Source organism: Chanos chanos, chromosome 6, assembly GCF_902362185.1.
Source record: "Chanos chanos chromosome 6, fChaCha1.1, whole genome shotgun sequence".
Classification (NCBI taxonomy): Eukaryota; Metazoa; Chordata; class Actinopteri; order Gonorynchiformes; family Chanidae; genus Chanos; species Chanos chanos.
The window spans coordinates 17,228,603-17,247,072 of NC_044500.1; the positions used below are offsets into that span (position 1 = coordinate 17,228,603).

Below are 18,470 nucleotides of genomic sequence, written 5' to 3' on the forward strand. Positions count from 1 at the left end.
GTGTGTGTGTGTGTGCATGTTCGTATGTGGTTGTGTGTGTGTTCGTATGTGGTTGTGTGTGTGTGTGTGTGTGTGTGTGTTTGGGTTAGTGGTTTGATCAATAAGAAGGGGGCTTGGCTGGTATGTGTGAGGAGCAGCGGAACCCAGAGCTCAGTGATGTATGGTTGACTCAGCCCGTCCTGGGCCTGGAAGCACAGCAAGCAGGGGTGCAATTATCCGGAGCCAGTCATCTCAGGAGGTCGGCTGGGGTTTGGGGAATGTGTCCCCCTCCTCCGCTTTTCTAAACCCCCCCCCCCCCCCATCCTCCTCCTTCCTCCTCCTTCTCTCCCTCCCTCTCAGCACAAGGTAAATTTCATCTGCTCAAACGTTCTCTGAAAAAACCTGCACTCAGGCTTAAGGCCACCAACAGTCCCACAATGGCTTTACAGGATGAGCAGAAGAGCTGACAGTCAGACGAGAGACTGTTAAAGGCTCTCTCACTCATTTCTTCAGCACTCCTTTCACTTGTCAACTCAGTCAGTCATGTGTGTTATGACAAAGTTTGCGTGTAAATGGAGTTTACAGTACCACATAACATGGCTTACCTCAACCCTGAAAGGTCAAATTTTACTGCTGAATCACACCTCACCAATTGCTGATCTGGTAAAAGGCTGTCTTTGTTGGGGCTTCGAGAAACAATGCCAAGAACATTACAAAAATAAACTTTAAATCAATTTTAGTGTCCTCTCGCCTGCACTCTCCTGGCACCATGTGCAGATAATTAAGACGACTTTGAAGCGCTGATGACATCAGTTGGCTGTTATTCTTTTGGACGTGTTTGGACTTCAGGGTTCCCATGGAAACTCTGATGTAATGCCCGTGCTGACTTGTTTTTAGGAAAACCACTGTTGACATACAGTGCAATAAGTGGGGTTTTGTTTTTGAAAGATTGGTGGTTTGTCAACGGCTGTATGGTGAATAAAAGCCAGGAGGGATCACGTCTTTCTCCACAAAAAGCCGTGGCCATTCCTGGCTTTCTCTCCCACATACTCCTCAGCGAGAGTGGTTGACATTACGCTCTTTTTTTTTTTTTCCTCAACGTAAACGAAGGGGAGAGAGGTGTTGGAGGGTTGTGTGTTCATTTGACTTAGTGGGTCTGGTTTAGTGAACGCTGCCCTTAAGTCTGTTTATGTTAAAGTTGCAGAGCGGGGGGACACTGGGCTTTAATGGTCGGGTTGAGTTTTTGTGAGAGTTTAAAAGGGCAGTGACGTAAAATGTAAGCTTTGTGGTTAACTCTTTAACATTTACTACCGCCTGGTATAAACGCACTGCGCTCACACACACAGAAAAGGTGGAGCAGGAAGCTGGTGTTTGGAAAGACAGGAAAAATGCAGCGAACTTCAAACTGACAGTTATTGATGAGTATTTATCATAAACACTGAGTCGTAAAGATTAATGCATATAATTTACTGAAGGATAAACCTTCAACATTCAGCAACCAACTCTAAGCATTATTTCCAGGATACTATTCACAGAGACATTACTAATTCATTATATTTTAAGCATTTGCGATCACTTTGTTATCTTTGGACATTTGTGAAGATCAAACGTGACAGATTATTTTCTGTCGCACAATGGATGTCATGTATTTTGCATGATGAAGCTGCTGAGTCTTTATGTAGGCCATTGTTGGCTGCAAGATGCGAGTCTGGATCAGTGAGGGCTATTTACCGTGAAAAAAGGAACCGGTCTGACTAACGTCAGCATCAGATATAGAGTATCACACGGGCTCCGTTTATTGGCTCATTGCCCGAACTTCTGTTACGGTGAACCACTGGGCGAGCTGAGTCGGAACTACATATGTGTCATCAATTTGTTTTTGTGACATTCTCCGCCTCCCCTCTCTGTCAAAGAACATGTCACAGTTGGAAATAACAATCTTGAATCAGCCGTCTGCATCTCTGTCTGATCTCGTCAGAGATTAAACAAGTCTGTCTTCGGTTTTACAGTGAAATCATGTTTAGGATTTGCTACCCCCACACAATTATCCTCAAAGCTACGGTGAGTTCTTTCGGCTACAGACCACTCACCGTCATGTTAGTGTTCCCTACACCCGGCTGTCTCTTGCTACATCAGATAAGGGCGAAAAAAGAAAACAGAGTTTCATCTTCAAACGCGGTAATCTAACAAACGTAGAGGTGTAGCGTTTTGCAGTTTTCGTGAACTTGTCTGACTTTTCCCGTTAATCTCAAGAGACATTTACAGCCTGAGCTCAATGTAGAGGCTGACGTAACTGCAAGATGGAAATCGTATTTAGGCTTGGAAAAAAATGTAGGCTACTCAGAAACAGCCGCTCCACTCCTGGAACTTCAGTGTTTTTTCCATATTAAGATATCGCCTTCCATTGCTTAGCACCTTGAATAACTTTTTTTTTTTTAACGAACTGTGTTTTTCAGGAACTGAAATGTATTTTTCATGTGTGGAGATACTTAAAGCACCTGTATGGTTTAAATGAAGTGAGAAGATAACGACGGCTTTTGTGTTCAGTTATAAATAATTGATACCCCCCCCCCCCTCCAAACTGTTGTGCACTCATCAGATTCAGGAAAGCTAGCAAGAGTTCAGACAGCCTCTCCCTTAGCCCCAATTGTTTACAGTAAACAGTGGAAGAGAATAAAGAATAATTTCATTGTGTGGGTCTGGGCTCATTGTTGTACTGGAGGTGGTTGTAGTACTAGGCAGATCTCTCCAGTCTGACCCATCCAATCCCTCGACCCCCCACGGCCCAGCCCCAAATGACTGATAAGGAATGTTTGCTCTCCCTGTTACAGCTCCCCACTTACCAAAGACCACAAACTCGTTATGCCCCAGTTTTCCCTCCACAACTACGTCTGTTGAAATCCAGGCAGCCCCAGCCACTGTCATTACCTTGCATGTAGTGTGACTCATCTTAAAAACCTGCAATACAGAGATCCAGTCCATTGAGAATTTCCTGCCCATACACATTCACAGTCCATTGCCACAGATAATAACCAGTAATTTAACTGCTAGTTATAACCTGATGTTCCATTGTTTCATACCGCAAGGTACTCCTTAGTGTGTTTTTTTTTCTCTCTTTTTTAAGAGGGAGAAGAAAGACCAGAGATACAGGCCTTCAACATTTTAGAGTGGTGGTCTTTTCTTTATCCACACCCCTGCTCCCCTGTGGTTGTTCACACCTCTCTGTGAAATTTAGACTGACAAAAAAAGTCATTCTGTTTGTATAAAGTATGATGGTGCCTGTGATAGAGCATGACAGCCGGTCTGATTTACAACAAGACCTGGAGCTGTTAGAAACTTGAGCAAGGACATCTGTCTGTCAGGGACGGAGAGAGAGAGAGAGAGAGAGAGTAGACAGAGCATTGTGTTGTGAAAGTGGAGAGTGAATCAAATACACCCCAAAAAAAAAAAAAAACAAGAAAAAGTGAAGGAGGGAGGGGAAGACTCTGTAATATAAACAGAGGGGCTCTTTCCGGCAGCCAACAGTGGGCTGGAATAAAATGGAACTCTAACTTTTCCTCCTCCTCCTTCCCTCGTTCCCTCCCTCTTTCTCCCTTTTCTGTTCCCTCCCCCAGACACCAGGAGAGTGAGATTAACCTGACTGTGTGATTTGTACTTTAAAACAGCGCGGCAGACAGACCGCTCTCTCTCTCTCTCTCTTTCTCTTTTGCACACACACACACACACAACTTAAAATTAAAGGAGGAGATACAGTCAAGAAGGGAAGGTGGATGAGGCTTCAGGTCTGTAGACACACACATTCCAACACACACAACTTTGGGGGAAAATGATAAAAACAGCTATTTTACTTTTTACAGTTTCTTCTTCATGTGCGGATCACACTTTTTTATTGAATGACGTAGTGCATTGACTTACTCCTGTTTTACTGGTTCTGTTTTAACCTCTTTAGAATGCTTTGTATTGTACTTCTCTGTAATGCTTTGTGGTGTATTTTTATTCTGTTACTGCCGGTGATTCCAACTGCTGAATCTGGATTTGTCCATCGCAGGAACTACCAGAAGGGGCTCTCTGGACTTGATTGGAATTTTAAAACTGTGAAACTTGACATCCAACTGCCTGGCTACTCAGTACAGAGCCCTAGCCTTTGGAGTACTCCTTGAGGAGGGGAGGTAGCGGTGAGGAGCAGTGAGAGACGGAGAGATGGATGCCGGCCCATTGACAGCAGTGGGAGAGGGTTCTCCAGAGGGGGAGACCGTGTGCGCGGCGTTGGCTCGATACGAGGCCACGCTGCGCGATGCCATCCGGGAGATCCACGTGGACGTCAGCGCCTTCAAGCTGGGCGTGGAGCGACGTCTGGAGGAAGCCCTGCACATGAGTGGACCCCTGGGCCGGGCCGTGGCCCAGTTGCAGCAGGAGAACCGGCAGCTCCGTAGCCAGCTGGAGGCCCTCACGCGACAGGTGGAGCTGTTGACAGGCACCGTGTGTGACCGGAGCGCCCTGCTCACCAACGCGGGGAAACCACAGAACCACAGCGGCACACGGAGTCCTCAGACGCCCCCCTCTCCCAGCAGCCCCACCGCCCCAAGCGTGGGGGCGCTGACCGGCGCGGCCAGCGGATCGGCGTCCAGTCCCACCACGGCCCGCTTCTCCAGCCGAGCAACCTTCGCAGTGTCCAGCAAGACAAGCGTGAGTACACAGAACCCAAGCCCAGTCTTGGCATGGTGATTCAACACCACTGATCTGTGCTTTGCATGAAACAGATCTATATTTGTTTTATGTTTCTCGTCTACATGAGTGAAAGTTAGGATCTGTCATTCAAGAACAGTGAGATCAGAGACAATTTTTTTTTTTTTTTTTTACAGAACTGACTCGAACTGAAATACGAACCCTTGCAAGCTAATGATGATTTAGAGTTGAATAGTGTTTTTTTTTTTCTTCTACTTTTTTGAGCCAAGGAACAGAATGATGTAAGCCTTTGAGCAAAAAGATTCATTTTAGACAGTTTGATTTCTGTAGTGAAGCACTCAAAGCTGAAAACCATTTCCCTTGGTAATTCTCTGCTTTCTTCCAACTCGAATGTTATTCAGAGTCCCTCTCCAAAAGTGACAGTGTTTTAAAGCCTTTAAAAAGAAGCAAAGCCAAAGGCAAGGAAAGAATTTCACTGATCGGTGTGTAGTTTGCAGACAGAGTGCTGCGAACTGACAGCTGCCACCATGTGGACTGGTTTACTGCTGTCTCTGGATTTTTAGAAGCGAACCACTTGTCCTTAAACATGTGTTTTTTTTGTTTTTTTTAGCAAAGTTCGTTTCCTCTCAACAACACCAAAATAAATTTGATCTTCCACACAGAAGAAAGAATGAAGCCGCAATATTTACATGCAACCAATAACTAAAATATGTAAACTCTAAAAGTACCTATTGTGATGTAGGCTCCCAAAGTAAATGATTGTTGAGGTGTGATGATTGATACTGGATTCTAAAGTTGATTAATCTGTTTAACACCAGCCAGCATAAGTGTCTCAGTATGAGTTCTCAAGCGAGTGTTTTCCACCACAAGGAATTCAATAGAGGACTGAGTTTAAGACTTGTCATATTGTCTGCACATGGTGCAACCCTTAATCTAAAACTCCCCTTTTAATGACTCAGTTCACCAATTACAGATTAAGCAAAGGCTCTTGATATTTGATTTGAGGTTTCCTCTCCTCCCCTAAACTGCTTGCCGCTGGTCTGGACTCCCAACTGTTTCCCTGTAACTCTCGACAGAGTTGTAAAACTGTAAGCACTCTGAAGCGAGCACAAGTAAACAGAAAATCTATTCCTTCTCCTCTCACTTCTCAGAGTAAACACTTGTGTCTGTTTGTGTCAGCTTGCTGCGAGTATGGAAATAATAGATTTGCCTGTGACATGAAAATCAGGCGGCTGTGGTCACAAAGCTGGGTTTTGTTGACCATGATCAGTAATATGTTTATGTGAGAGTGCTATGTTCACATAACCATTAACCCCACAGAACATTTTTTATGGGATGGTGTGGTCATTGCTTTAAATTTAGCAGTATGGGGTGAGTGAGTGAGAAAGTGAGAGAGATGGCGAGTGAGTCAGTCAGTCAGTGAGAAAATGAGTGAAAGAGAGAGAGTAAGTGAGAGAGTGAGTGAGTGAGTGAATGAGCGAGTGAGAGAGAGAGCGAGCGAGTGAGTGAGTGAATGAGTGAGTGACAGAGAGAGAGTGAGTGAGTGAGTGAGTGAGATAGAGAGTGAGTCAGTCAGTCAGTGAGGAAATGAATGAAAGAGAGGGAGTGAGAGAGCGAGCGAGTGAGCGAGCAAGTGAGTGAGTGAGTGAGTCAGTGTGGAAATGAGTGAAAGAGAGAGAGAGAGAGTGAATAAGTGAGTGAGTGAGGGATTGAGTGAGTGAAAAAGTGAGAGAGATAGAGAGTGAGTCAGTCAGTCAGCAAGGAAATGAGTGAAAGAGAGAGAGAGAGAGTGAAGTGAGAGAGTGAGCTGAAACAGAGAGAGTCTGCTATCACAAGCTATTTAATTCTCCTTCTGCTTCATTCACATCTGCCAGACATAGAACAGGAGAGAGAGAGAGAGAGAGAGAGAGAGAGAGAGGGGGAGAGGGAGAGGTACAGTGAAAAAAGGCACAGTGTGCTAGCTCATGAAGCCTTTGCAGGGTGTTGGTGCAGGTTTTGAGAGGTACTCCCTGTGCTTGGGGCTATGGGCCCTGGAGTGGAGTGCTGTACTGAAGGAGAGCAGCCAGATTCAGGGCATGGGCTGGATGTGTGCTGGCCTGTCCCCCTCTCAGCCTCTGTCTACAGTTTTCACCAGGAGATTAGGATTTTTATCTCATGCTCTCCCCCTATCTCGGAGTATCCTGCTTTCTTCTCTTCTCTAGATCGTTCCTTCTACCACTACCCCCTCATTTCTTGTGCTCCTCAGTTGCAGACAGTCTGTCTCTATAGTATCTCCTCTCATCTCTCTCCCTCTCTCTGTCTCTCTGTCTCTCTCTCTCCCTACGTGGCTGAGTTGTTGTTGGTTGTGACTGTGCAGTTTCATGTGCCGGTTTGTGGCTTTCACTGACTTTGAGTTTAACCAGTCAGTGCTACACTAACCCTGTATCTCGGCTAAAGCTGAAGGCAGGCCCGAGCTACACCCCCCCCTCCTCCTCCTCCGCCTCCAGTTCACCGGCTCAGCGTGGCTCCTCTGACAGCGCCAGAAAGGAATGCCTGGGTCGCTCCGCCGCATCTCCACCGAGAAGAGCCGCCCGCCGCTGTTGCCAATTACCGCAGCATTTCTGTGGTCTCAATGGGCCATTGTGTCGACAGTGCGCCTCATTTGAAGCACATTGACTGAGTCAAGATTAGAGGAACACCCGGGACAGACTCCTGCCCTACCCCAACGCCCATACCCCCCCCCACTCCTTTTTTTCCTTGCTTCCTCTCCTCAGGGGTTTTTAGCTCTGCCACTCTGCTATCTCTCCTCTCTCCTCCGCCAGCCCCTTACATCTGCCCTCTCAGAGTTGAATGTGTGTGTATGCGTGTTTTTCTACTGGTGTTTTTGTACGTGTGTGTGTGTGTGTGTGTGTGTGTGTGTGTGTGTGTGTGTGCGCGTGTGTGCATGTGTGTGTGTGTAAGTGTGTGTTTGTGTGTGTATGTGTGTACATGCGTGCATATATGTGTGCGTATGTGCATGTACGTTTGTGTGTGTGTGTGTGTGTGTGTGTGCACTTAGACCACACCTGCACTCCACAGTTCCATACTACTCCACATTCCTGTATCCCAGTGGAGAGGAGGCAGCAGGGGGAAGAGCTGCCTGCTGGTCTCTATTACCGCTGAGGTGAAGAGATTGTTCTGAGGTCAGTAGGTTATCTTTGATTTCGCTCCACAGCATAGCACAGCAGCGCATGGTAAATTTCCAGCTCCTTGGTCCCACTGGGAAAGTGTGCGTATGTGTGTGTGTGTGTGTGTGTGTGTGTGTGTGTGTGTGTGCGTGTGTGTGTGTGTGTGTGTGTCCTGGGCATTAGAGTGAGCTGTAAGGAGAGTGTTGTGGGGGAGAGAGAGATAACATGTCCTCTCACAGTTATCTGCAGAAGCTCCATCAGAACACACTCACTGTCTCAGTGAGAGAATGCAGGCACACACACACATACACACACATACACACACACGCACGCACGCGCACGCACTCTCTCACTCACACACACACACACATGCCCACACACACACTCACACACACAGGCATGCACACACGCCCTCTCCATGCACCATATCCCACTCGTAATAAACACTTTGATTTTGTGAAATACATGCTCTTTCTTTCTCTATTTGCCTCTCTCCTCTTTCTCATACAGAATGCTTATTAGTCTTTACCATACAGCCTCACTCTGCATGTTCGGATGAATGATTACAAGGCATGCATATAAATCCTGAGTGCATATTGAACATGTTATACAAAGTTCACACAGGATTAAACTCCTATATTACACACACACTCACACACACAAAGAATAAATACTTATGGCAATCATCTGTATACCCATACTTTTTTTTTTATCTGTGTAGGAGCAGCGGTTTGGACTCACACTGTGTCACAGCTAGGGGTGTATAGGGTGTTCACCTTATCACTGATAACTTGATCCTTTTTAAAATCACCCTTTCATCAAGGCTCAACCCTCCCATTCCTACTCAGCCCTGACTCATTAAAGTGACTCCGTCCCTGTCTTATCTCAGCCCTTACTCAAACCTGTCGTCAGCTGCGGATTTGCGCAATTGACCTGATACACGGAACATGCTGTTTGTGCAATGCACAGAGCCTGTGATGCCCTGACCGAGAGGATTAATCACAACATAATACTTTTAATCCACATCCAAGCCAAACCTCTGATTTGATTGGTCGCACACATGGAGCATGTGAGTGTATGTGTGTTTAGTAGCTTTACGGAGTTTTCCAACACGCTGTCACGCCGTTCACATCTGGGGGTCCAGTATTTCTGGTGATGTGCCTGCTGTGATGTCAGGCATGGTTCTGGACCGGGTGGTTGTTTTTTTTTTTACGTGTAGCTCAGAGGAATTTCTCTTGGCCTCATTCACTCACATCTATATTTGGCTCTTGTTCTGATTTTGCTTCATTTAGACAGGGGTAGCTCTCCAAATCTTTAGCCAGAACATGAAAGACTGGGCTAATGAGGATCTCTGTGAGGGTCACATTTGCTTATGCCGTCAAAAGGTTACTATATACTTCTGCTTTTTTTAAAGTGTGACCAGTGGACCAGTAAAACAAAAAACAATGTAGGCTTACGCCTTATTGCATGTATCCAATACTTTTATTGACATGCATTTGAATATATGACCCTTCAAACATGTGTGTGTGTGTGTGTGTCTGCCATTTTGTGTGTTGGGACAAAGGGGTCAAGTGTGAGTGGGTGTTTGTCCATGATAAATATGCCTGACATTTTAAGCCGAGCGATGGAGACTCCCCATTCAAAGCCAGCACTCTCACAATGGAACAGAGAGTTTAATCTTCCCTTTGCTGCGTTCCCAGTCTCTGTGTACAGCAAGAGGTCCTGGCAATAACAGAGGAGTGGAGTGAAACTCTGCATGGCTATTAATACAGGAGAGAGAGGGAGAGGGAGTGAAAGAGAGAGTGAGGGAAGAGAGAGTAAGAGAATGAGAGTGATGTTGGGGAGAGGAGAAGAGAGGAGGGGGAGAGAGGGAGGGTCGTGTGGGAGGGTAAGAAAGAAAGAAAGAAAGAGAAAGAGAGAAAGAAGAGGTAGTGGGCGAGAGAGGCTAGGGAAAGGCATTTGGCTGCTCCCATGCTGCCCCTGGCTCTCTTAATTACTTCCAGACAATGCCATGTATTTTCATCTCCGTGGTTACAGGTTAATAATTCTCTGTTTATGGGATGACCTCACTGCCCTGTTGCAGCTATTCTTCCTGCGTACCGGGGGGTTCCAGGAGAAGGTGGGTGCAGTGAGAGAGGGAGAGGCTGGACAGAGAAAGAGAGAGAGAGAGAGAGAGAAGTAGAGCTATGGCAGCGTGTGAATTGTTCGGCCAGGGTATTAGGCCCTGATAGAAAGCATTCTGGTACTATTGTGGTACTTAATGACACGGGAGAAGTGGGGCTTTTGCCGAGATTGGACCATTAAGCCAGTTTCCATCCGCGCCGCGGAACGTATCATGTGTGTTTGTTGGAAGGGGCAGAGGGCAAGGCTATGCTGATATCTTCTGCAGCTGCTGGAATGAAACTCTAGATCAGACTAAGCCCTTAGATCTCGTGTGCCAACTGCTGTGCAGTTCTGAAGCCCACCCCCCCCTTTCTTATTCTCCCCCAAATCTCCAGTTCAGGAGTCTTGGCCTGACCTCTCCTGACCTGACCTGAACATCTGCATTTGGGACTGTGCCACACTAGTATGCCCATATCTATTAGTATGCCCATCTCCCTTAGTGTGCCCATCTCTCTCGGACGCCATGTTAAATAAAATACCCTGATTGGTAACACACTCCCTGCCTTCACCAGCCGCTCAGGTGACTGCCGGGGCAGACTTTTACTGGAGCGCTCAGTTCGACACAGCGGCCGTCCTGTTTCCCTTTAGGAATGTGATCTCGCGAAGCACCGGATAGCCCATTCTTCATTCTCCAAGCCAGGTGAAGAAGCCCCTATACTCACACTTCATTTCTCGTTCTCGTGAAGCATTGAAAGGGCCTCCTTCTATCTGTCTGTCTCCACGCTCAAAGTGCCTGTCTCTACCTCGTTCCGTAGGAGGAGAGAAATTGTAGGCTTTATGTCTCTTTGAAGAACAGGTGTTTTGGGCCTCCTTCCTCCTCCTGCGTGTGTACATGAAATCCAGAAGGAAATTACAGAGCAAAGACCCTTACAGACCCCTGTGATATGAAAGTCCCTTTTCTGTGTCTCTTTTGCAGTTTTATAGCACCAGACTACTTCTGGTGTGCCAAACAACAACAGGAAAAGTAAGTCTTGGTTTCATAAAGTCAGGCAAAACATTATTCATTTTCCACAAGCATCAATACATAGTCTCTGAGGTCCCAGGGCTTGTATCTGTTATGTGATATGGGGTGTGTGTGTGTGTGTGTGTGCGCGTGTGCACACGTGTTTGTGTGTGTGTGCCTGTGTGTGGAGAACATAAGCTGCACTATCCCTGAGATTTAAATATAAACTACATTGGAGGCTCATCTATGAGACTATGTTTGTGTGTGGTGCTTTGACTGACAGATGCTGGAATAACTTAGACGCGTCTCCAGAGTGTTCTGTAACTACAACACTGCCCCATTGTTCCGGCATTCCGCACCACAACCAACCCCGAAAGTTCTGAGAATCTCAAATGTCGTTCCGAAAGGCGAAGAACAGCCTCTCGGATCTCTTTAAAGTCATCATATGGTCCGCCCACTCCTTCATCAAACAGGCATTAAGCTCAAACAAACTCTCCTCAAAAAAGTTGCGCAGAAAACAGAGAAAATTGCTTCATGTTTCCATTCGTGATAATGCTCCCTGTCTAACGGCAAAGTTTTCACACGTTGCCTTCTCCTACATACCCAGGTTCTTTATTTTTCCATTGCGGTTCCATTGTGTTTACCAGAAAAATATTACTCTAAATTTACATAGATTGTGACCTTGTGATAATCCACAGTGAAATGCTCTCGTTTGCAACCCGAACTCTTTTTGGGCATGCCGCCAGAAAAACAGGGGAATTCACAGACTGGCATGGACTTCTCAGATGGGACAGTCCTGACATTTAAATTCACATGAGAGACGCCCCTCTCAAAGTAGCAGGACATTGTCTCGTTACACTCTGTTTCTCACATGCTCTGGGCTTTTATACTCCGGTATGCGCTGCAGACAAGTCTTTAATGTTAACGCCTTGTTCCAGGTGCAGCATTGCCGGCTGGGACATTTTGTGTGTAATGTGGAAAAACAAGACCAACAAAAAAAAAAGTTGAAAGAGTGAGAAAGCTGAAGAAGATGGCTCCTTTTTCTCTGTCACCTCTCAGACCGAGGCCCCAGCGCCTCCCGTGTTGGGACGTTCCGTTAAATGTTCTCAAATGTATCTCCCCAAGGACACGGTGTTGGTTCTCAGAACACCTCCATTGTTTCCCGGCTTCCTCTGCACAGGTCAACAGCACAGAGAAAGAGAGAGAGAGAGAGAGAGAGAGAGAGAGAGGGACGAGAGGGACGAGAGGAGGATCCTCTTAAATCCTTGCCCCATAGGCAAAGGGACGAACTGAATTTATCTGGATTCATGCGTGGCTCAGACAGACCACAGACAAAAAGCTTTTCCACATTCTGTCTTAGCGTCCACCATTTCCTCCTAATATTTTACAGCTCCCTGCTGCTGATTTGATGACGCATTTTCAGAGACCACGGGAACGAGGGGATTTGGTTGTTGCAGGACAGTGGATAGGGTAGATTTAGTGTGAGAGGCAGAGTGTGTACTCTGCTTGTTTTGTTGGGTGTGTCTGGATTCCTTTCTTTAAAGTAGCCCGAGAACAGATCTGGAGGTGTCCAGTTGATCTAAGGAAGAAGAATCACATCCTACTCACTTCAACATAATACATAATGTACAAATAGGCTTGAGATATGCACAGCGTATGAAAATATGTCAGTTTTATAAAATCAATGCAGAGAGAGCATGTACTGCATCAACACATAACAGAATGAGAGCACAGGAGGTTCTGACCCGACTGGGATTTTCAATGGTATTTCAATAGCATATTGTGTGAGAGTGAACCTTTGAAATGGCACGTGTCTGCAGTGCTCTCCCTGACCCCCACCCCCGCCCCCCCCCTACTTAAAGGGCTAAAAGTTTCCATGGCTGCAATGTTGCCGTGTCAACCTAGGACTCACTAGAGATCTGTGTGTTCAGCCAACAATTGGGAGCAGGATCATTTTCATGGTTGTGCGGTGAATTTTGTCTCCCTCTATCTCACTCTCCCAGTGGAACAGCCAGCTGTTAGCAGACCTCTTTTCCCCTCCCAAAACGTACACCCCCTTCTGCATTCCTCATAGCTGATGTCACCTGGCTTCTGCCCCCACCAGCTCAATTACACGCTCTGCATCTAACTGAGAGGAATCTACTTTTATTTGTGTGTGTGTGTGTGTGTGTGCAAACGTGTGCATGTGCACGAGTCTGTGTGAGTGTGTGAGTGTGTGTGTGAGTGTGTGTGTGAGTGTGTGTGTGTGTGTGTGTGTGTGAGCATGCATGCTCACATTTTAGCATGTGTACGTGAAAACGTACATGTAATGCATGTTATGAAGTTGTTTGTTTTCAGCAAAATAAGCGGCTCATATTTCTTCACTAGACTGAACAGTCTGTCCAAACTGCCAGTCACTTGTCACTGTGTCACTTCTTAACCAAGTATCAGGTAATGGGGCTTTTTTTAGGTAAACAGATGAGCCGTTTCCTCTTCTGATGACAGTGCACGGGATTCAAATGATATCAGATCCACAAATTACGGCTCTGGTTTACTTCCAGAAATCTTTACTGAGAAGTAACATGCGACTTAGTCATGATATTGGTTTCTAACAGTTAGCTCTGACCTTTAAGAACTTTAGTCAATCATTTTTCCTCCTGATGCTATTAATGGTTGGACTATCGGGAACGGATACTGTGCCAATAAACTTCTGGTGCCAAGAGACCAACACAAACATCGAGACCTTTTTTTTTTTTTCCTGGACCTTTTTCTGGAGTCTGTGTTCTGCTGGGTCTTTGTCTGTGGCACATGGCCCAGTGTTTGGGGCTATTTGAAGAGTGTGGATGAAGGATGGTGGCAGTGGTAAAAATAGGTGGTAAAAATAGACAGACGGAGCTCTGTTCTGCTGTGGGAGGGCTACTCTCTGACCTGGAATAGTGCCTGTGATTAAAGGACGTCGTGATTAAAGGACACAGTGATACCGTCAGCTCGTCGCCATGGAATTCTTGATAGCGAATCAAGAGATGGTGAAGAGGGACACATCATATTTCCACGCTTCTCACTGAGCACCTTTAGAGATGGTCTGTTTATCTTTAGGGAGAATCTACAAGGAGCCCCATAGGAATGTAAGGCTCTTTCATCTCTGAATGTTAGGTTATAAAATAATCTCATTAGACGTCACATGCTCCTTGTTCTGTTCACTGTTGGCATGTTTGTTCCCAAAAAAAGAACTTTCCTCAAGACTTTGGTTTGCTCAGAGAATTGAACATTCTTGAAATTACATACTCCTTTCAGCGAAAAAATATACTACTATATTTAAAAAAAAAAACAAAAAAACATGCACAGCAGTTCCAGTGCTGGGCGCTCTTGACCTGGTAACCTAGAAAGTAAATGTTTTTGACCGATCATAATAAGGTGAGAAGAATTTTTGGATGGTGTGTTTTGTGATAAGAATGTGACCTGGTTGTCGTGGAATTTGCACACACACTCACACACACACTTACACACGCACATACACATTCACCCTCAGCAAGTCATTCGCTGTCCCATAAGGCAACACGATAAGCCAAGTAGGTGCCGCTCTATTATTTGCCTATGCACGTCACACATAAACAGCTAAACATCCTGGCATAAACAAATCACTAGTCATAAAATGTACCTTCTCAGAAACCAGCTAGATTTTATTCTATTTCCATGTACTACAGTCAGCTTTACAGTGCTTTACATAGGATATTTTGCATGTAGGGTTGTAGGAACTTGAGCTATATGAAGAGTTAAATGAGCTCTCTCTCTCTCTCTCTTTCTCTCTGTGTTACAGAGTGTTGAGCGTGAGGAGCCTATAGAAGTGGACCCAGCTCCAACACCCATGGGACTTGAGAATGGACACACACAAGGTGGTTACCATTATCCTGCCATCATCTCTCTCCCTCTCTTTCTCTCTCTCTCTCTCCCTCTCTCTTTCTCTCTCTCTCCCTCTCTCTCGCTCTTTCTGAGTTTGATAGATTCTCTTTTAGAAAAATAATCTTTGATTTTAAAGTTGAAAAACATTTGATGGGTTTGGCATTACAGTAAATCATTGCAGAATGTTATGTACAAAACATGTCACTACAGGACAAACAGTATCTTCATTGTGATCCTTAGCGTGTCTTTTTATAGCTTCTTATGCTTCAGTAAATCAGTGAACAATTATGCTTAAATTCCCTCTAACTCATTCTGTAAATTCCACAGTGCCACTGAGAGAGACCTCACCACCAAGAGATGCCAGTCGGGAGCACAACCCTGCCATTTCCATGGCAATGCCACACCTGCCCATCACCGCCACCACCAAAACAGCTGAATCCCCCATAGCCTCAATCATGAAGACTCCTGAGTCACCCAGTAGTCCAATGCAGCCAATGTCTCCAATTGGCCCAGAACCAGCTCCAGTCAGCCACACAACCACAAGTGACAACCAGCCACAACTCATGCCAGAGTCTCCTGTACATGCAGGTATGACTCATTAATGGCACCATAATCCCCCTCGTCTACTCTCTGTCTTCCACTTCCTTTAATAGACTCAAACTAGTTTTGATTTACCTCTGTGTCTCTCCCATTCCAGTATCTTCTGTGAAGACATGGACTCCGAGTCCAGTCAGAACTATGGGCTCTCCTCGACTCAACGGTAAGGACAACACAGGGTTACAGTGTTTGTTTTGTCTTTGCTGTGTGACTCAGTCATTCATCTCACCTGTAGCCTGTCATATAGATTACTACAGTATGTGACTCGTCTGGAGTCTTTGACTCTGCCCATGTGTCATCCAAAACATTGTCTGCGTTTTTTTTTTTGTTTTTTTTTGTCGTTTACAGAAAAGTCATCATCTGCACCATCTAAAACAGTGACTTACTCAGGCCTTATTCAGCACAACACAGACAGGTCAGTGGAATGGGCAGTATACCTTTTCAGTAGAGAAAGTGAACGGAATTGACTTTTTTTTATTCCACAAGATTCCCCCATCGCAACAAATGAGCAAAATAAACAATTATTTATTAAAAAATTCCGTAAACCTGTGTTACTCAACACAAGTGAATAATTTTATTTTGACACCACAGAAAGTCCTGAGACATGTGCCTTTGGTTTCTATCTACCTCAGAAATGTGGACATGCCGGGGGAGATGCCTTTCAGTAAGGGCATCGAGCGCCGGCGGGAGCTGGTGAGGTCACAGACGCTACCTCGTAACATTGGAGCCCAAGCGCGGCGTTCTATCTTTGAAAGGCTGGAATCAGAGAGTAACAGGTAGGTGCCGTGTCACATGATGGTACGGGTGTTCAACTCTTTGCTTCGGTTCACCTCCTGTCCACCATCATCTTCTCGCTCATGTTCTGAACGTAGATCTCATTGTTTGTATTTGTTCTCTCCCGTGAAAACTGCTCTCTGGTCTCAGCCGACCCAAACCGGTGGACTCCAAGCCCAAACTGAAGCGGTCTCAGAGCTTTGGTGTTTCCAGCGCTAGCAGCATAAAGCAAATTCTCCTGGAGTGGTGTCGTTCTAAAACCATTGGATATCAAGTGAGACACACACACACACACACACACACACACACACACATACACATAATCCTCCTCGAATTAAGGGCAGGTAAGAACAGGATAACTGCGCCACACCCACTGGGAACATAAATCCCAAATCTGCATGGACATGTAAAACTTTCTTCATAAATCATTTTGTGGTTTCCATGTTAACAGATTAACACCAAACGTCTTGCAAGACCGCAAATCTTAGACAGAAATGCTACTTCAAGTACGCAGACAGGGTCAAAAGTTACGAGACACCTGTTTCCACATCTTGCACGGCTTGCCACAGCTCGAAGGTTAAGCGCACTTTTCAGTGTTAACGTGTTAATTGGCTGCAGCTTCACTCGTTGTGCTTCGAACAGAGTTAAGTGGGTTTCGGTAGATTGGATTGGATTGGAAGCTAATGAAGTTTAAACGCCACTCTCCTCCACACTGTAGCAGTGCCAGTCACTTCATATGTCTCTGGTTAGAGAAAGGGCTTTCATGGTCAAAGCACATTTAAAGTTGATCTGGAGCCATGTGTAAGCGCTAGCGCTGTGTGCTAGAGTGATTGGTTCTGCGCAAACACGGCAGCTCGGGTTTCCTCGCTCCTGAGTTAGGCTGACCAGCCATGAAGTGAAATCATTTGAAAAGGCATACAAGGGCAGGGAAACAATCGTGAATCATTAAAAAACGTCATGTCTGGTCTTTTTCATTACATCACTAGCGTGCACTCCAAAGAAAATCGCCTACTTTGCTATCGCCTTTGACAGCATTTCATCTGGATGATATTAATATGGTATTCATAACATGGTAATGAGCATAATTTAATGCTTGTTGTCACACCATTTTTTGATGGACACATAACACCTCAAAGGGCTGCCTTTGCATACCATTTTTCTGATATGAAGACAGGGTAACTGGTAAATGGTATATGACATTTCTGGGGTGAACGAGTTATGTTGTACATGATTACGAGTGCTAAATGATGTTGATGGCAAAGTCATAAATGTGTGATTACAGACCAGTAGAGTACTGAAAACCTGTCTCTTAATCGTTTATTTTATGTCTTCTCTCTGTCTAGAACATCGACATCCAAAACTTCTCTTCCAGTTGGAGTGACGGTATGGCTTTCTGCGCTTTGGTTCACTCTTTTTTCCCCACTGAGTTCGACTACAACGCCCTCAGTCCAGCTGACCGCAAACACAACTTTGAGCTGGCCTTCGGAACTGCTGAGTAAGTAACCGTTTTACCATTGCATTTCCATATGTATAAAAGCATGACCCTTTTCCTACGTAACCTCTATGACCTCTCGTGGTATTTTCTCCACTACGCAGCCCAGTTGTCTCGAGCTCTCATGCAACAATTTGCATTGTGTCCAGGAAATTTGAAATCGGACCCGATAAAACGTAACATCTGGCGCTATATATCCCCCACGGTATTTTAACACCCAAATGAATCAAATTAGATCTTTGCAATGCGACGTGAAGGTTGAACTTAAGTTGAACTGCAGACTTTGACTAAACTGAGATGGAAAGGGTGACCTCCAGCCAAGCAACAGCTGACACAGATCATTACTCTCAGTTGGGCTCTATATTACAACACATCGTAGGACAAGATATAGCATTACCGAGTTTCCGATGCATATGTGTATAGAGTGTCTGTAAAAGACACTTAAAGTCATTAGACTGAGCCAGTAAATCTTCGACTCCTTAGACTCTCGTCAGACGGTCCTACAGCCCGACGTCATACGTCTTAGTACACCAGTGGAATGACACATCTTTCTCCCCGAAGGCGTCAAAACACAAACGCTCATAAACCAAAACAAAACAAATGTCATGAACCGAAAACAGTTTCTTGAACCAAAACAAAACAAATTTCTTCTTTTATATATTTTCCCCTCTTTTGCCATTTCAGGAAGACAGCTGGCTGTGACAGACTCATTGAAGTGGAGGATATGATGGTTATGGGTCGAAAGCCTGACCCTATGTGCGTTTTTACCTATGTCCAGTCACTTTACAACCACCTGCGCAAGTTTGAGTGA

General features: G+C 45.4%; 1 protein-coding gene across 1 annotated transcript; it reads left to right on the forward strand.

Moving 5' to 3' along the window:
* The first annotated feature begins 4,179 nt into the window (after window positions 1-4,179).
* smtnl (smoothelin, like) lies at window positions 4,180-18,470 on the forward strand. The gene is made up of 9 exons (XM_030778601.1): window positions 4,180-4,665; window positions 14,714-14,781; window positions 15,098-15,384; window positions 15,494-15,556; window positions 15,742-15,808; window positions 16,026-16,169; window positions 16,318-16,441; window positions 17,511-17,662; window positions 18,344-18,470. The coding sequence occupies exons 1-9, from the start codon at window positions 4,180-4,182 to the stop codon at window positions 18,468-18,470; spliced, it is 1,518 nt and encodes a 505-aa protein (XP_030634461.1).